The sequence below is a fragment of the Labeo rohita genome, chromosome 10, assembly GCF_022985175.1.
Source record: "Labeo rohita strain BAU-BD-2019 chromosome 10, IGBB_LRoh.1.0, whole genome shotgun sequence".
NCBI lineage: Eukaryota > Metazoa > Chordata > Actinopteri > Cypriniformes > Cyprinidae > Labeo > Labeo rohita.
In genome coordinates, this window is record NC_066878.1 from 29,725,908 (window position 1) to 29,744,793 (window position 18,886).

Consider the following 18,886-nt stretch of genomic DNA (forward strand, 5'->3'; position numbering starts at 1 on the left):
TAAAGTTCTTGTTTAAATGTTGTTTATTACTGGATATAATTCATTAAATGGAAGTTTAATTTCATAAAGTTCAAAATGCACCTACATTTTTTTGTATTTTGTTTTTTTCAGCTGAATAAAAGACTATTTTCCCTATATATTTCATTATTGAGAATTTCTCAAGAAAAGTTAAAAAATGTCGTCTCGTTGTCGTGCACCCAGTCTCGTGTCTCGTATCATCTCATGGGATGCGTGAATTTTTTGTTAAAACCATAGGCAAAAGTTCCTCTTAGGCCTAAGTGTTCTGTAGGCTGCTGATTTTTGCTCATGTTATTCAGCTGCAACAGAAAGCTTTGTAAAAATACAAAATAAAAATGTCTGACTTAATTTTTATGTTATTGGTATCGAAACTAGGAAAATAAGGTTAGTGATTTGAACAAAGTACTAACACTAAGTATTAAACTTCACCATAACCAATGCAACGTATGAATATAGCTACCTCAAATCATGTGGTCTGTGAAGTAGATCCAGTTAACAATCACCCAGAGCAACCTAGCAACCACTCATGACATCCTAGCAACACGGAGGTGACTTTTGAACTGGTAGAGCACTAACTCAAATAACTGAATTGTTCACACCCTTTCCAAATCCCTTACAGACATCAGATACAACCTGACAGTAAGCAGGTTACACAGTAACAGTCACTGTTTATCTTTATGATATGAAGGGTAAAGCATATTTACCTCCCCCTGCATCTCCTTATTCCTCTTTGTCATCTGCTCCAGCTTTTTATCAGACTGTAAACTCTGTTTGAGTGAGAGGAAACCTCTAGTTAGCCATGTCATTTAAAAAGTCATTTAAAAATACCTTAAAAACAGTAATATTCTGAAATACTGTTACTATTTTAAGGATTAGTTCACAAGAACAAAACTTTCCTGATAATTTACTAGGGATGTAACGATATTATCAATATCGTGATAGCAAAACTCGATATTGTTGTGGCCACATGACAATATTAAAATGACAGGTCTTCCACACAAAAAGTGTAGTAAAGTACATTTATAATTCTTATTCTAACATAATAGGTCTTTGAAGTTGTGTTTTGGGCCATTATGTTTCGACACAGTATCTGTCAAACAAACTAAAACTGAAGAGCAATATGGCTTAATCCCTTCCTCAAATCTGTTTTTGCTGCACGTTTCATTGAGAATTTCTTAAGAAAAGTTTAAAAATGTTGTCTCGTCTCGTTCTCGTGAACCCAGTCTCGTGTCTCGTCTCGTCTGATAAGTCTCTCGTCACTCCCCTAGTTACTTCCTAATAATTTACCCCCATGTTCATGACTTTCTTTCTTCAGTCAAAAAGAAATTAAGGTTTTTTAAGAAAGACATTTCAGAATTTTTCTCCATATAGTGGACTTCAGTAAGGACCAATGGGTTGAAGGTCCAAACTGCAGTTTCAATGCAGGAATAAGGGTCTTATCTAGCAAAAAAAATTAGTTATTTTCGTACTTTTTAACCACAAAAAGTCATTTTGCACTAGCTTTGCAACGTGTGTCCGTGACTACACAATGCGCGTTTGAATGGTCACGCGTGGTGAACTCCACTTCCAGAAAAACAGTTTACAAATAATTTACTCACCCCCTTGTCATCCAAGATGCTCATGTCTTTCTTTCTTCAGTCGTAAAGAAATTATGTTTTTTGAGGAAAACATTTTAGCATTTTTCTCCATATAATGGACTGGTGCCCTGATTTTGATCTTCCAAAGTGCAGTTTAAATGCGGCTTCAAGCGATCCTAAATGCGGCTGTAAACGATCCCAGCTGAGAAAGAAGGGTCTTATCTTTAAAATAATACAATTTATATACTTTTTAATGCAAAATGCTCGTCTTGTCTTACTCTGCCTGGACTGTTTTTGTTCCAGTTCATGACAGTTAGGGTATGTCGAAAAACTCCCATCTCATGTCCTCCCTCAAAATCGTCCTATATCGCTGTTTTACCTTTTTTGTTAAGGGTGTTTGATTTTCTTTGCATGTTCACTTTGCAAAGACTGGGTCGGTACTTCTGCAGCGATGTAGGATGATTTTGAAATCATTTTTGAAGTTGAGGGAGAAAATACAAGTTTTTCGACATACCCTAACTGTCTTGAGTCAGAATACACAGAGTAGAGGGAGAGAAAGGCAAAATGAACGTTTGAGATTAAAAAGTATTTAAATTGTATTTTTTTAATGAAAATAACTGATCGTTTCGCTAGATAAGACCCTTCTTCCTCGGCTGTGATCATTTACAGCCACATCTGGGATCGTTTAAAGCCGCATTTAAACTGCTTTTTGGAAGTTCAAAATCAGGGCACCATATCAGTCCATTATATGTGGAAAAATGCTGAAATGTTTTCCTAAAAAACATAATATCTTTACAACTGAAGAAAGAAAGACGTGACCATCTTGGATGACAAGGGGGTGAGTACATTATATGTGAATCTTTGTTTTGGAAGTGGACTTCTCCTTTAATTTCTGGTCAACTGAAGAAAGAAAGACATCAACATCTTGGATGACATGGGGGTGAGTACATTATCTGGAAATTTTCATTCTGGAAGTGAACTAATTCTTTAAAATAACTGTTTTCTAATTGAATATATTCTAAAATGTAATTTATTTCTGTGGCACAAAGTATATAAAACAGTAGTGTATACAACGGTAGTGTATAAAACAGCAGGAGCTACTGGGCACATGTGTTACAAACGTCATTTGCTCACCTGGGTTTGGTCTTTGTAGGCTTTCAGTTCCACCACCTGCCGTTCCAACTCAGCACTCCTCTCTGTGATTCTGTTCAACTCTCCTTCTGTTTGGCCCAACTTCTCCTTCAGCTCCTTCATCTGAAGCTCTCTCTCTTCACCCTTCGTCTGTTCCTGCTTCTGCTGGACGGCCACATCCCTCTGCAGGTCCTCCTTCTCCCTGGACACCTGATCCAGCTTCTCTTGCTGCATTTTCATGTTCTTTTCCATTTCTGCTGTCACACAGAAATAGCCATAGAGGAACTCATGCAGGAGAATTTGTGCTAATATGATCATTTTCCCCAAACTTTCACAGAAATTGGATTACTGAGCAAGTAAAAGTGTGCTGTTGTGAATTATGGCTTTGCTGGGAAAGGCTGGTTTATCTCATGAGCATGCAAAAATGACACTGCAAAGCTGTTCACGTTGGCGCAGGTTCACATGCCAGGGATGCAAATATTAAAAGGCTCAGGTGCTTAATGGTAGTTACTGAGCATTTAATGTTTTTTATGTTTTGCCTACCTTGCACGGCTAGTGTTGCTTTATTATTGTCCTCTGCTGCTGTGTCAAATTTCTGCTTCTGAAATCAAACAAAGAATAGAATTAATATAACAGATTAGCCAAACAGGTTTACCTTGTTTTATTTCTTTTGCATTTTTAAAATATGCATTCATTATTATGCAGACAAGGACTATTCTTACTGTTTATATACTCCTTGTGCATACAAAAATCTAACTGGATTATTACAATTAATGACAAAAGAATGTCCAGAAATGTAAACTTATATTATTTATAAAAGATTTTTTAAAAAGATACTTTTATTCAGTTAGACAACATTGAACAAAGGTTACAGTAAATAAATAAATAAATAAATAAATAAATAAATAATAAAATTCTGACTTTATATCTTGGAATTCAAGTTTACATCTCGGAATTCTGACACTTTTTCTCATAATTTCTGCCAAACAAACAAACACATAAATGTAACTGTGAAATGAAACAAGCTTCCATAGTTTTTAACATTGATAAGAAGAAATGTCTTTTTGGCCAGCAAATCAGGACATTAGAATGATTTCTGTAGCCAAAAAGGTTTACCTTGTTTTATTCCTTTTGTACTTTTAAAATATGCATTTGTTATTATGCAGACAAGGACCAATCTTATCATTTATATACTCTTTGTGCATACAAAAACCTCACTGGATTATTACAACTAATAGCAAAAGGATGTTCATAAATGTAAACTGATATTTTCTACTGATACACTACAGCAACCGATAGAAATAACTAATTTAAAACCATTTTTTGCTGGTGAAAATACTAGTGGACTAAGACTTATTTTTCACAGTTTTAAAACAAAGATTATTGGAGTATATTTTACAAGAAAATACTATTTCAGTCATAAATTTTATACAAATGTGCTTTACTTTGAAAAATAACTATCATGATAATTAATGTAAATATTTTAAGTATTAAACTAAATAAAAAAAATAAATAGCTTTGATTTTTTAATCTTACATAAATGTGCTTGACTTTGCAAAAGAACGGTTTATTGTGATAATGTTAATAAATTAAAGTATTAAAGTAAAAAAAAAGTAAATAAATAAATAAATACATAAAAAATATAAATAAATAAATAAATACATAGCTATATATATATATATATATATATATATATATATATATATATATGTGTATATATATATATATATATATGTGTATATATATATATATATATAACATCCATTTATTTATATAGAAACTTCTGTTTATATAGAAAATGTGTTTATATAAAGAACTGTTTTCTTTCATAATTGATAATAAATTTCATTAAATTAAATTTCTTGTTGTCTTTATCATATTGCTATTGCCTTTAAACGTAAAGCCTAACCATAGTAACATCACTGTAATGTAGGGCCTCCCATGACTTATTTGCGTAAAAGACAAGATTTTGTAATGATACGCTTAATTCTAGAGAAAATATGTATCCCCAGACCCATCTAAATAATTCAATAACATAAAAAGCAGTTATTAGATCACCATATGGGCTGGAGGGAGGTGTAAAGTACAGCACAAGAAACTGAAACCTTTAAAAAAATAAGTGTCATTATCATTACGTATAAAACTGGCTTTTCAGGTTAGTAAATAAGCAGTATTAGTGTCGAGTACCAGATCTTGCAGCTGCTGCTGAATGGATGTTTTCTCTTGTTCGGAGGAGGCAAGTTTCTGCTGGAATAGGAGCACTTCCTTCTGTCTGTTCTCCAATTCAAAGTTCAGCTCCTTGATCTATGAAAACAGTGATTAATTCTTATGATGCAAATGTTTTTTGCATTATGACATGATCACATGTCATAATGCATCTTGTTTAGATAGACTTGAGGAGGGGGGGCTGAATGGACCTTTTTGTCTTGTAATGGAGGTGAGGCTGACCCCGCAGTCTCTGCCCGGAGAGTTCTCAGCTGGAGATGCAAGTCGGACACCTCCTTTTCCAGCTCCATGATCCTGGAGCGCTCAGACACCGTGGCCACCTACAGCAGGACACAAGACTTCAGTAACCGCTTAGTGTGACCAAACCAGATGACTGAACACATAAAACAGATGACTGAACACATAAAAAATCTAGATATTTTCTGCATGAGAAAAATCTATTTTCTCATTCATTTAATTATCTAAACAAATCAGAGCCATTTCAGATTCACATTATGGTCATGAGGGAAAAAAATTAATAAAAAAAATCATCATGCCCTGAAAAAAAAAAAAAATAAATAAATCACAAAAATCAGCACAAAATATATACTATAATTTAAAGGATTTTTTTAAAGATATGAATACTTTGATTCAGTTAGACTACATTAAAATTGATCAAAGTGGACAAAAAAAACATCATAGTTTCCACAAAAATCTCAGTTGTTTTTACAGTTTTCCCCTTAAAATTCTGATTTTATATCTCACCATTTTTATTTTTTTTCCTGGAATTTTAAGTTTGGTAAAACTTGGAATTCTGATACTTTTTCTCAGAATTTCTGCCAAGACATAAAAAAATAAAAAAGGTAATTTTGAGCATAAATTGAGTAAATGGTGGAAACAAGCTTTCATAATTTTTCATATTCATTATAATACGAAATGTGTTTTTGGGCAGCAAATTAGCATATTAAAATGATTTCTAAAGGCTCATATGACTGAAGACTGAAACTTCAGATTTGCATCACAAGAATAAATTCAATTTTATAATATATTTAAATAGAAATCATAATAATATTTCACAATATTACCGTTTTTACTATATTTCTGTTCAAATAAATGCAGCCTTGGTGAGCATAAGAAACTTCTCCGACCCCAAATTTTGAACAGCAGTTTAAACCTCAAATACCTGTAAAATGCATTTTAAATTTAAAATGATTTAAATCAGATATATTTTTTCCCACATTACATAATGCAACTGAGAATTGTGATGAAAATGTGCTTAAATGTCATTAAAAAAAAAGAAGAAGAAGAACTAAAAAATATTTATGATGCAAAGCAATTTCTTATTTTCCTCACTAGATTTTGGGATGAAAAATGGCTTGCAGATATGCGCCCAGGGTTGCTTACCAAAAAAGAGACCTACCTCAATCCATCATGGAACATAAAAATAATGACTTTCCCAAAATAAGCAAAATCTCTTCCATGCACGGGGATCTGACATCTACCCCGAGAGAAATCTCTCTCACCCTCCCATCTGACAGACTGATTTACCCTAGTATCCTCTAACTCCCTCTGGAGTTTATCTGCTTTGGTCTTTTCAAAGAGAAGACTCTGTTCGAGCTCCTTAATGTGGGCATGCTCCAGTTTGGTCTGCGTCTGTTAGTAGACAGAAGAGGAAAAGAGAGAGACAACACCAACGGCGCGGTCACGTGCCAGCCAAAAGCCAAGTACGAAGAGCTTCATGCAGACCTTGACATCATCCTCTTCTATGAATGAGGACAAAGACAGCAGTGACACACACAGGGAGCGGCGTGAAGACGGAAGACAGGAGATTGAAAAAAAAAAAAAAAAAAAAACAAGAACACAAAGACTTGAAACAAATGCAGCTCAAAGAGCAGGCCGATGAAAGAAAGATGAAGTGGGTTAATAAAGAATGAAGGAATGAAATGTGTGAACGTGATAAAAGATGAGAAATGAAGAATGCAGGGATAAAAAAAGTGAATGAATGAACAAATGAAGGGAGAAGGTGAAAAAAGCATCAAAGAGTCAATGCTACAAGAGCTTCAAACAAAAGTGGTGCACTGTTTATTACTTATGAAAGAATGTTTAACAGATCTTCTCCAAAGTGATTTTTGAAGAACTTGATCCTCATATAATAACATGATCTGCTCTTAAGACAAAATGAATGAATGAAAGAATTCAGTCTATAGTGGCCATTCGTTTGCAAATACCTTTCAATTACTAAATCACTGAATTACTGAATTTATCTGTCTATCTATCTATCAATGGTCCTTAGTTTACAAATATGTTTATATGAATGAATCAATGAGTCACTGAATCCTTGAGTCCCTGAACTAATGAATTAATGAATCAGTGAATCTCTTTATCTATAGTTGTGGTCATTAGTTTTCAAACACTTTTATATGAATGAATCACTGAATCAATAAGTCACTGAATTAATGAATCAGTGAATCTATCTATCTATCTATCTATCTATCAATGGTCCTTAGTTTACAAATATGTTTATATGAATGAAACACTGAATCAATGAGTCACTGAACTAATGAATAAAAAAATAAATGAATCTATCTATCTGTCTATATTTGTGGTCATTTATATGAATGAATCACTGAATCAATGGGTTACTAAATGAATGAATCAATCAATCTTTTCTATCTGTCTGTCTATCTATCTGTCTATCAGTGGTTCTTAGTTTACAAATATGTTTATATGAATGAATCACTGAATCAATGAATCATCGAGTTACTGAACTAATGAATTAATGAATCAATTAATCTATCTATAGTTGTGGTCATTTTTTTAAAACACCTTTATATGAATGAATCACTGAATCAACGAGTCACTGAATTAATGAATCAATGTTTGTATCTATCTGTCTGTCTATCTATCTATCTATCTATCCATGGTCCTTAGTTTACAAATATGCTTATATGAATGAATCACTGAATCAATGAGCCACTGAACTAATGAATAAAAAAAATCAATGAATCTATCTATCTATCTATCTATCTATCTATCTTTGTGGTCATTAGTGTTCAAACACCTTTATATGAATGAATCACTGAATCAATGAGTCACTAAATGAATGAATCTTTTTCTGTCTGTCTGTCTGTCTATCTATCTATCTATCTATCAGTGGTTCTTGGTTTACAAATATGTTTATATGAATGAATCACTGAGTCACTGAACTAATGAATTATGAATCAGTTAATCTATCTATCTATCTATACTTGTGGTCATTATTTTTCAAACACTTTATTTCAAAGTTTCATATTTTTTTCAAAGTGAATCACTGAGTCAATGAGTCACTGAATTAATGAATCAATTAATCTATCTATCTATCTATCTATCTATCCATGGTCCTTAGTTTACAAATATGTTTATATGAATGAATCACTGAATCAATGAGTCACTAAATTAATGAATTAATGAATCATTTGTCATCATCAGTCTGTCTATCTATCTAAAATTGTGGTCATTACTTTGCAAATTTAGCATTTAGCAGATGATTTTATCCAAAGCGACTTACAAAAAAGGACAATGGAAGCAATCAAATTAATTAAAATTAATGAATTAATAAATTATTTCTATCCATCTATCCATCTATCCATCCATCCATCCATCCATCTATCTATCTATCCATCTATCCATCCATCCATCTATCTATCTATCTATCTATCTATCACTATGGTCATTAGTTTATAAACACCTTTATATGAAAGAATCACTAAATCAGTGCATTAATTAATCAATTAAACTATGTCTATCTATCTATCTATCTATTTTTTAAAAACAATTTTTACATATATCTCCTGTGAATTTGTCTTCCTAAACTAATTTCTGCATTAACACAGGCTAGTCTGTTAAAAACAGGTGACTGCACCGGTCCAGTCATATCCAGTTTCTTTAATTGTAAACTTATATGATAGGATCACTTTACCTCTAGGTCACCTTTGGTAATGCAAGCTTCCTCTACACGGAACTGCAGGTCCTCCACTTTTCTGTGGGACAATATAAACATTTAAAGCCCTCACATGTTCCTTCACATGTTCACAATATTGCATGTTTCTCTGCCGCAATCAAATAATATACAAAGCATTTTTAATTATAAGGGTTACCGTTTTTCCTCTTCCAGCTGATTCATCAGCTCCACTTTATCTCTGTCTGCAGTCTCCACGAGTCTCCGCAACTGGTCCAACTTGGCTTCCATCTCAACAGCATACTTCAAAAACATGCGGCTCATTTAAATCTCAGTCTCATTTATCATCCTCAAAAATTATAACTTTCATACAATGGCTACTGACCTGTTCCTGGCCCTGTCTGAGCAGTGCCAGCTCTTGCTGCACCTCTCCGGCATGACTTGTGGCTCGTGCCACTTCCGTCCTCTCCAGATCCCGCTCGGCCAGGAGCTGCTCGATGTGCTGCTGCTTCTCCTTCAGGGCCTCCTGCAGGGCCGTGGTGCCGGAGATCTTCCGTGCGTACCGTGCCGACGTCTCTGTGAGCTGAGAGAATATTGACAGGTATTATTTCAAATATTAATCGAAGAAAAAAATTAAATGTGAATGAAATATGTAGGACTTGTACCAGGCCTGCTCGGCTAGGTTTGCCTCCAACGGAGGAGGTGACAGAGCTGAGGGAGCTGATGGAGGACGCGCTGGGGCTGTTCTTTAGGGTTGACCTGCGTCTGGAGGATTTGGATTTAGCAGGAGTGGTGGATGGGAACCCAATGCGGGTGACTTTGTGAGTAGGAGCGAATAGTCCGTACTTTGGTAGGCATTGGAAATACCTATGGGAGTGAAACATAAACAGTTGAGGTCAAAAGTTTACATGCACCTTGCAGAATCTGCAAAATGCTAATTATTTTACCAAATTGAGAGGGATCATACAAAATGCACGTTATTTTTTATTTAGTACTGACCTGAATACGATATTTCACATAAAAGACGTTGACATATAGTCCACAAGTGAAAATAATAGTTTAAATTTAAGTTTACATACGCTTCTACGATTCTTAATACTGTGTTGTTACCTGAATGATCCACAGCTGTGTGTTTTTTTGTTTAGTAATAGTTGTTTATGAGTCCCTTGTTTGTCCTGAACAGTTAAACTGCCCGCTGTTCTTTTAGGTCTCACAAATTCTTTGGTTTTTTAGCATTTTTGTGTATTTGAACCTTTTCCAACAATGGCTATATGATTTTGAGATTCATCTTTTCACACTGAGGACAACTGAGGGACTCATATGCAACTATCACAGAAGGTTCAAACACTCACTGATGCTTCAGAAGGAAAAACAATGCATTAGGAGCCGGAGGTGTAAACTTTTTGAATTTGAAGATCAGAGTAAATGTAACTTATTTTGTCTTCTGGGAAACATGTAAGTATCTTCTGTAGCTTCTGAAAGGCAGTACTAAATGATAAAACCGTGGTATTTTGGGAAATTAAGAAAAATGTACACACCTTCATTCTGTTCAAAAGTTTACACCCCTGGCTCTTAATGCATTGTTTTTCCTTCTGAAGCATCAGTGAGTGTTTGAACCTTTTGTGATAGTTGCATATGAGTCAGCTGTCCTCAGTTAAATGTCCTCATTTAAATACTTTTTAATCTCAAATGCTCATCTTCTCCCTTAATTCTGTGTATTCTGACTCAAGAGAGTTAGGGTATGTCAAAAAAACTCCAATCGTTTTTTCTCCCTCAACTTCAAAATTCATTTCAAAATCATCCTACATTGCTGCAGAAGAACCGAACCAGGTGGAACTTGTATTATTTTTATTTAAATAACCGATCGTTACGCTAGATAAAACCATTCTTTTATCATTTGGGATCGCTTACAACCGCATTTGGGATCGTTTGAAGCTGCATTCAAACTGCATTTTGAAAGTTCAAAATCAGGGCACCATATCAGTCCATTATATGGAGAAAAATGCTAAAATGTTTTCCTCAAAAATTTCTTTATGACTGAAGAAAGAAAGACATGAACATCTTGGATGACATTATATGTGAATCTTTGTTTTGGAAGTGGACTTCTCCTTTAAACCAGAACATCCTGTTTCCATGGGTTGATCTTATTTAACTCTGATAAATCGTGGCCTTACCTTGCACCAGCCACTGCCCCATCATTCTTGCCAAGAGGCTCGTCCAACTCTACGCCACACCAATCACCTTTTGCAAAGTCAGTTTCACCCAGAAAGCGCACAACGCCTGCCTTGGTTCCACCAACCTGAGGAATGCAATCAAAAAGTTCCCTCAAACGTCCCTCAAGAAGCTTACTAAGCATGAAGACAGAGCAAAGATGGGTATTACCAGCACACGATCACCCAACTTCAGTTCCCGCTGCAACTTCTTGGCCGAATCTGTCTCAGACAGATTGGATGCAGACTCGCTGGTGGCCCTGGTTAGGTTTGTTGAGGTCTTGGTGGTTGCACTAGGGGTTTGAGTGACAGGAACTGGATCTTTGGCAGGGGGGTGGATGTCTTGTTGGCAGGTGTCTGTGTACCATTGGCCTCACGCTCTGCCACGGGAGTGCGGGACAGTTTGGAGGGCCGGGTAAATATACCTCGCAAGTCCTCGCACTGGAAGTAGCGCACTCCGGCCACAGAGCCGTCGTTCTTCCCGATGGGCTCGTCTAGAACTATTCCCGCCCATTGGCCAGGTGCAAACTGGGTTCCTCCGATGAACTGCACATAACCTGGTTTATTTCCGTTGACCCAAACTCGTTCGCCGACAGTAAAATCTGACGCAGCATCTTGGGCCGTATTAGAGGTTGGAGATGTTACAGCCTTGGCGCCAGCTACAATCAGCAAAAACAAAAGCACGTCAGATCTGAATCAGTGTATTGCTTATGTAACCAATGGGTGACTCACCTGAGGTGGGCGAGGTTTTGGTTGGCGTTGTAGCTGGTTTAGCAATCTTGGTGGGTGGTTTGAGACCACTCGGCTTCCCCGTACTCATTTTCCCTGCTTTATGCACGCAAATGTGCTATTTCTGCAGGGCCTGGAACAAATGACAACCCTCCTGGACCAGATAAGACTCCCTAACAGAAGAAAATAGAAGTCTAGTTGCGTTTAGTTGTTCTACTGTGCGATAAACCCAAGGTCTCCATCTTAATTGTGAAGTCATGATGAAATGAACATAGCAACAGATATTTTTTCTGTATTGAGTTGTACATTTGCGTGATTGTCTTGGTTCTATCGATCAGTTGTTGATTGGATTTTGAGACATGATACATGATTTCTCAATACACTACCAGTCAAAAATTTTTGAACAGTAATATTTTTAATGTTTTTTAAATTCTGCTCACCAAGCCTGCATTTATTTGATCCAAAGTACAACAAAAACAGTACAATTATGAAATATTTTTACAATTTAAAATAATTGTTTTCTATTTGAATATTTTAAAATGTAATTTATTCCTGTGATCAAAGCTGAATTTTCAGCATCATTACTCTAGTTTTCAGTGTCACATGATCCTTCAGAAATCATTCTAATATTTGCTGTTAAAGAAACATTTTTAATTATCATTATTATTAATAATATTTAAAACAGTTGAGTACACTTTTTCAGGATTATCTGATGAATGGAAAGGTCCAAACTTCAGCATTTATCTGAAATAAAAAGCTTTTGTAACATTATACACTATACCATTCAAAAGCTTGGAGTCATTTTTTTTTCTTCGGGGAAAGAAATTATAGAAATTAATACTCTTATGCAGCAAGGATAGTTTAAATTGATCAAAAATGATGATAAAGACATATATCATCATATAATGTTACAAAAATGTTTTATTTCAGATAAATGCTGTTCTTCTGAACTTTCCATCCATCAAAGAAACCTGAAATCTACTCGGCAAGTAGCTAAATCAACATAATAAGAATAATAAATGTTTTTTTGAGCAGCACCTGGAGTAATGATGCTAAAAATTCATCTTTGAAATCACAGGAATAAATCACATTTTAAAACATATTTAAATAGAAAAAAGTTATTTTAAACATTGAACATATTTAAGAATTTTACTGTTTTTGCTGTACTTTGCATCAAATAAATGCAGGCTTGTTGAGCAGAAGAGACTGCTAAAAAACATTAAAAACATTTAAAAACTTTTAACCGGTTGTGCACATCATCAGAGAGCAATTATTTTATTTTTTTTAAATGACAAGGTCAAAAAAAGTAAAAATGAAACATGAACAAATCAGCTGTTCCCGATAATATCCATATCATGCATTTAGAAAATAGATATAGGTAATTTTTATTTCATGCCCGCTTTAAAACAATGGGGGCCATTACAATTTATAACTTCAGTATGCAAAGCTTCCTGTGTCAGATGCTTTCAGTTATTTTAACTGTACAAAACAGTCTTGTTGCCACACACTAGTATTAGTTATCATATGATTTGAATGCATTGCTGTAACCACAAACTGGAGTGTTGCGCAAATAGTTGAACCGTTTACCGCACTGTTTTTCACCCATATAGGTATTCACCTATAGCAGCTAAAGAAGCCAAAGTCCGGCATTCACAGGAAACAGCTTACTTCCTCCTCAATATGGGGTGGGTGTGTTGGTATTGCTTTGATACATAACATGATACTGAATGACTACCATGTTATGCATGGCAAAACCATTGATGTCATAGAAGTATTTGCAACATATATGACATTACTATGATATGTTTTGTTAGTGACTGCTAAAAGGAAAAATACATATTTATTATAATGGTTTTACATTCTGCCGTCACTATGGTAGTTTGGTGGGAAATGCTGTTACCATGGTAACCATGGCTATTTGTGTCAGCTAATGACAGTTAATCCTGAGTACAAAATCATTTATAACGTTACACCACCTTACACTAATCCACAGCATGACACACAATAAAACTTAATGGTTAGTGAACTCACAAAAAAAGTACCATGGTACTACCTTGGCAGTACCATGGTAATTTCATCTGACACAACCGTTGTACCACTAAAGCACTTTTTTATGACACCAATCATAACATAATTATTACTTATGCATTAATAATAAATAAACAGTTATTCATTTCATTTTAATAAACGGTAAATAAACTTATCTGGACTTTAGCCTCTTAAATTTGGATTTAAATATTTAAAAAAAAAGAAGAATTAATTCTTCAGCACTTAATGTAATTGTGCGTTTTCAATCAATTTGGACTGGACTGTTAGCGTGACTTAATTTTGTTATTGTTTATATAGCGAGCTAACGATAACTAGCCAAACGATAACTGTCAAAACAAATATCACAACTATCCACCAACTTCATATTGTATTTCTCTAAATAAATATCAGAATGTCTGTTTTCAGTCAATAATTCAGAATATTTGTGTTTCTACGTGGCTGTGACTTCACGTCAACAAACTGTCTGCTAGCCGACATTAGCCAGAGGAGCTAAATCCTCTAAATGCAACACAATTAGCTCAATGCCGTGAGCTTTAGAGGGAATAAAGTTATGATATTCTCTTACCTGAACCGTTTTAATGTGTAGCATTCCTCCGTGATAAGGGAAATGAAGGGATATCGTGTTTGTCTTGATGATCTCACACTAGTGATGATGATGATGGGTGAGGCAGTTCAACACAAAGCTGCACCCAAACACTTTAATTACAGTGACTTTTGACATCATATCTGAATAATGTAAAAACAAGCAAGTTCAACAACAATTAAAACGGGCTGGCATCAAAGAAAGTGGTAAAAGTGGGATTGTGAAATAACGCATAGGGACTTTTGTTGCAGAATAAGTTTAATAGTGAAACGCTTGTTCTTTAGGCAAATGCAATGTTTTGCTAGGGAAAAGCTTTATTAGTTGACCTGTGATATAAATGCATAGATTTGAGTCTCAACTCTGTAATATAGTTTTATAAACAATTCATAAATAACACAGACATGACTTTGGATTGAATTATTGTGAATGGATGTAACCGGAAGGTGAGAGTGAGCTGTGGCGGCCACTAGTGGTCAAATCTGGTTAGTGATCAAAATTTAAAAATAATAATAACAATCATAACTTGTAATATTTTTTGCCTTGTTGCGTTCTTTATTTATTTATTTATTTATTTATTTTAAGTAAAGTTGAGACTGGAATAAATGTCGCATTTTTACTTTTCTGACCACAAGAGAGTGCACACTGAGTAAAAAGTCAAAAGTTTTTAAACAGAAAAGTTTTTTTTTTTTTTTAAATCTGTCTTTTGCTAACCTAGCCTGCATTTATTTGATCCAAAGTACAGCAAAAACTGTAAAATGTTTATTTTTAAATATTTGTACTATTTACAATAGATTTCTATTTGAATATATTTTAAAATTGATTTTTTTCTGTGATTTCAAAACTGAATTTTTAGCATCATGACTCCAGTCACATAATCCTTCAGAATCAGAAATCATTTATTATTAGTATTATTATTATTATTATGTTGAAAACAGCTGAATAGTATTATATTTTTTTTTCAGGTTTCTTTGATAAATATAAAGCTCGGAAAACAGCATTCATCTGAAATAGTAATTTTTTTGTAACATTAAAAATGTTTTTATCTGAATGTCTCTCATCATATTTGATCAATTTTAAGCAAAATAAAGTATTAATTTTTTTATTAATTTTTATTTTAGATAAATGCATATTTGGATATTTCTATTCATGAAAGAATGCTGAAAAATGTACTCAACCATTTTAAATATTGATAATAATAATAATAATAACAACAACAAAAATGTTTCTTGAACAGCAAATCACTATATTAGGATGATTTCTGAAGGATCATGTGACATTAAAAACTGGAGTAATGATGCTGAAAATTTAGCTTTGATCACAGGAATAAATTACATTTTAAAATATATTAAAATAGAAAGCAGTTATTTTAAATAATAAAAATATTTCACAATATTGCTGCTTTTGTTGTATTTTTGGATCACATAAATACTGGCTTGGTGAGTTCAAAAACTTTTGAACAGTAGTGTAATTTACTAGCTGATGTGTTTCAACCGTTTCTGACAGTAACTAAATGTCTGACAATAAATTCCAGGTACATTCACACAGGTTTAATGATGATATAGCCTCACTGTTAGCTCAGTTTTATGCTCTTCAACTGAACCTGCAACTTGTGGTTTTTGCATGCTGATGATACATTCCTCAAGCATAATTAAAGGATTATCAAGTAGTAATTGTAAGCATAGCTGTTTCATCTGTGCTTTATGCAGTTTATAAAGGAATCTAATATTTAATGTCCCAACTGAGATTAAATTGACAGTATTAATTGCAACGTTTGTTATTGCAATATTGTTGCATACATATTCACAAGTTCCTTTATCGAACATCCGGGGAATTTCGCAAATATTCTTTGGATATGATTCCGCTGTGTGCAACATCTGCATGACTGTGTGCATGTGCATCACCAGAGGGCGCATGCACAGGACATGAGGACTGCTGTACTGATCCATTACAAAAATACGGTCATATCTGTGCCATAATATGGTCATTTCTGCACCTGAACTCAAGGAGACAGTATAGATTTTGCAGTAATCGGCACATGGATGTTTCCGTCTGAATGCAGCGCTGGTGTTGCATGCTAATCACACGCATCTGTGTTCCAAGACCGAGAGCTTCTGCAGTACACGGGAAGACCAGGAAACCAAAGGACTCCATAAAAGATTTGTCCAATACACAACATCGTGTATAAGGTAAGATGCACACGAAGCATGATTTAAATTAAATAATGTTTTTTTTTTAAATGCAGAGATGTTTTTAGTTTTTTCCCCCCAAATAGTAGGTTGCGTTTTATAGTATTATTTTATTAGTATTAAACACATAAAGAAAGAATAAATTTAATATGTGCAAAGATCTCATACACGTGTGGAAGGATCTTTACACATTCCAGCTACTGCCATTTTGTTTATGTTTTATCCCCCCGGGCTTTTCGGTCATTATAATCAGACACTACTTCTGCAGATACAATATATATACACACACACACACATTTCCAAAAAGCCTGGTGACTTCTAAACTAGTTATTGAAACACACAAGTCTAAGTGCTTGTTGTGTTTCCGGTCAATTTTAAACGACCATTATTAAAAACAATGGCTGAGACTATAGCACAGAGCAATTATGAAACAATTGGTCTAATAATATAAACCAATCATGCACAATGCAGAACAAGCAAAATAGAAATGAAGCGCATCCATAATGCAGAACAGGCAAACAAATGAATGGATGACGCTATAACACTTATTTTTGTCAATACTCAAATATTCTGATTGAGATTAACTTTATTTCCATGGTATTAGAGTAGCTATATATAAAATACATATAGCGACGCAAACACAAATAAAAACATACATGCACAACATGCAACAAATGGCAAAGTTGATTCAGAGAACAAAGAGTTAAATCAGTTAATAAATAAATAATTACAAGCAGCCACAATGCAGAACACGGAGACGGAAGTGTGATTGGCTCGTTTGATATAAGCAGGTTCTGAGCAGAACCGCTCACAGGTGATCGTCTCACTAGGGGGCGGGGCTGTGGTGATGACGTGCTGAATGATACGTGCCAAAATACTCTCGCGAGAGCCTGGCAGCCGCAGTTGCTTTTTTTCCAGCGGCTCTAAACAAGCTGGATGGTAATGGACTCCTTGACGACACAGGTTATCGCTCATTGGCTTAGAACAGTCCTGACGTCTTTAAACTCTAGAAAAAAAATGATGATTTGAAACAACAGAACGTTTAAATGAGCCAAGACTGTTCAAACTCCAACGGTCAAAAATTCAAATCTAAACAGACGTCATTTGATCTGCCTGTCTCTCTGCCTCCCTCTCTCTCGGAATACATTTTTAATCGTTACAGAATTTATCTTCTTTTAAAATATTTCAAAAACAATATTTAAAAACAAAAACAAGCTGACTACTTTAATGAGGACATTTTGTAGGCTTCTGTTATTTTCATTATTTTGTAATATCACACAAACCTGTTCACATTGCTAGATTAATATTAGAGGACATTTGACCCTGTTAAGTGTATCAAATATATTTATAAATGTGACTTCCCTGAACCTTGCTTGCAGTTCATTCTGTAGCTGCACAATGAAGAGACGGTTTAGTGATGTGGAATCCCCGGTTCATTTACATGGGTCCAGTGAAGAGGAAAGAGACGCAGCCCTACAAACGACAAGTGATGGAGGAATGGAAAAGGAGAGAGACGTGACCCTACATATGACAAGGGATAAATGGATGAAAAAGGAAAGAGACATGGCCCTATATATGACAAGGGATAAATGGATGAAAGAGGAAAGAGACACAACCCTTTGTACTAGTGATGGAGGGATGGAAGATGAACAAGACACAACCCTACATACAACAAGTGATGGAGGGATGGAAAAGGAAAGAGACATGACCCTACATATGACAAAGGATGAATGGATGAAAGAGGAAAGAGACACAACCCTTTGTACTAGTGATGGAGGGATGGAAGATGAAAAAGACTCAATCCTATATACAAAAAGTGATGGAGGGATGGAAAAGGAAAGCGATACAACCTTACATACAACAAGTGATGAATGGATGAAAGAAGAGAGAGACATGACCCTTTGTACTAGTGATGGAGGGATGGAAGATGAACAAGACACAACCCTACATACAACAAGTGATGGAGGGATGGAAAAGGAAAGAGACATGACCCTACATATGACAAAGGATGAATGGATGAAAGAGGAAAGAGACACAACCCTTTGTACTAGTGATGGAGGGATGGAAGATGAACAAGACACAACCCTACATACAACAAGTGATGGAGGGATGGAAAAGGAAAGAGACATGACCCTACATATGACAAATAATGAATGGATGAAAGAGGAAAGAGACACAACCCTACATATGACAAGGGATAAATGGATGAAAGAGGAAAGAAACACAACGCTTTGTACTAGTGATGGAGGGATGGAAAAGAA

General features: G+C 34.8%; 1 protein-coding gene across 1 annotated transcript in view; it reads right to left on the bottom strand.

Moving 5' to 3' along the window:
• The window catches only part of clip1b (CAP-GLY domain containing linker protein 1b), a 34,383-nt gene extending 19,801 nt beyond the window's left edge, over positions 1–14,582 (bottom strand). Inside the window, 15 exon segments of the mRNA XM_051121456.1 lie at positions 723–785; positions 2,730–2,980; positions 3,270–3,327; positions 4,914–5,030; positions 5,144–5,272; positions 6,480–6,584; positions 8,890–8,950; positions 9,068–9,171; positions 9,254–9,451; positions 9,534–9,735; positions 11,043–11,167; positions 11,251–11,405; positions 11,408–11,737; positions 11,811–11,980; positions 14,422–14,582. Coding sequence (XP_050977413.1) covers positions 723–785; positions 2,730–2,980; positions 3,270–3,327; positions 4,914–5,030; positions 5,144–5,272; positions 6,480–6,584; positions 8,890–8,950; positions 9,068–9,171; positions 9,254–9,451; positions 9,534–9,735; positions 11,043–11,167; positions 11,251–11,405; positions 11,408–11,737; positions 11,811–11,898 — 1,986 coding nt within the window. The 5' untranslated portion in view covers positions 11,899–11,980; positions 14,422–14,582.
• Between the last annotated feature and the right edge of the window lie 4,304 nt (positions 14,583–18,886).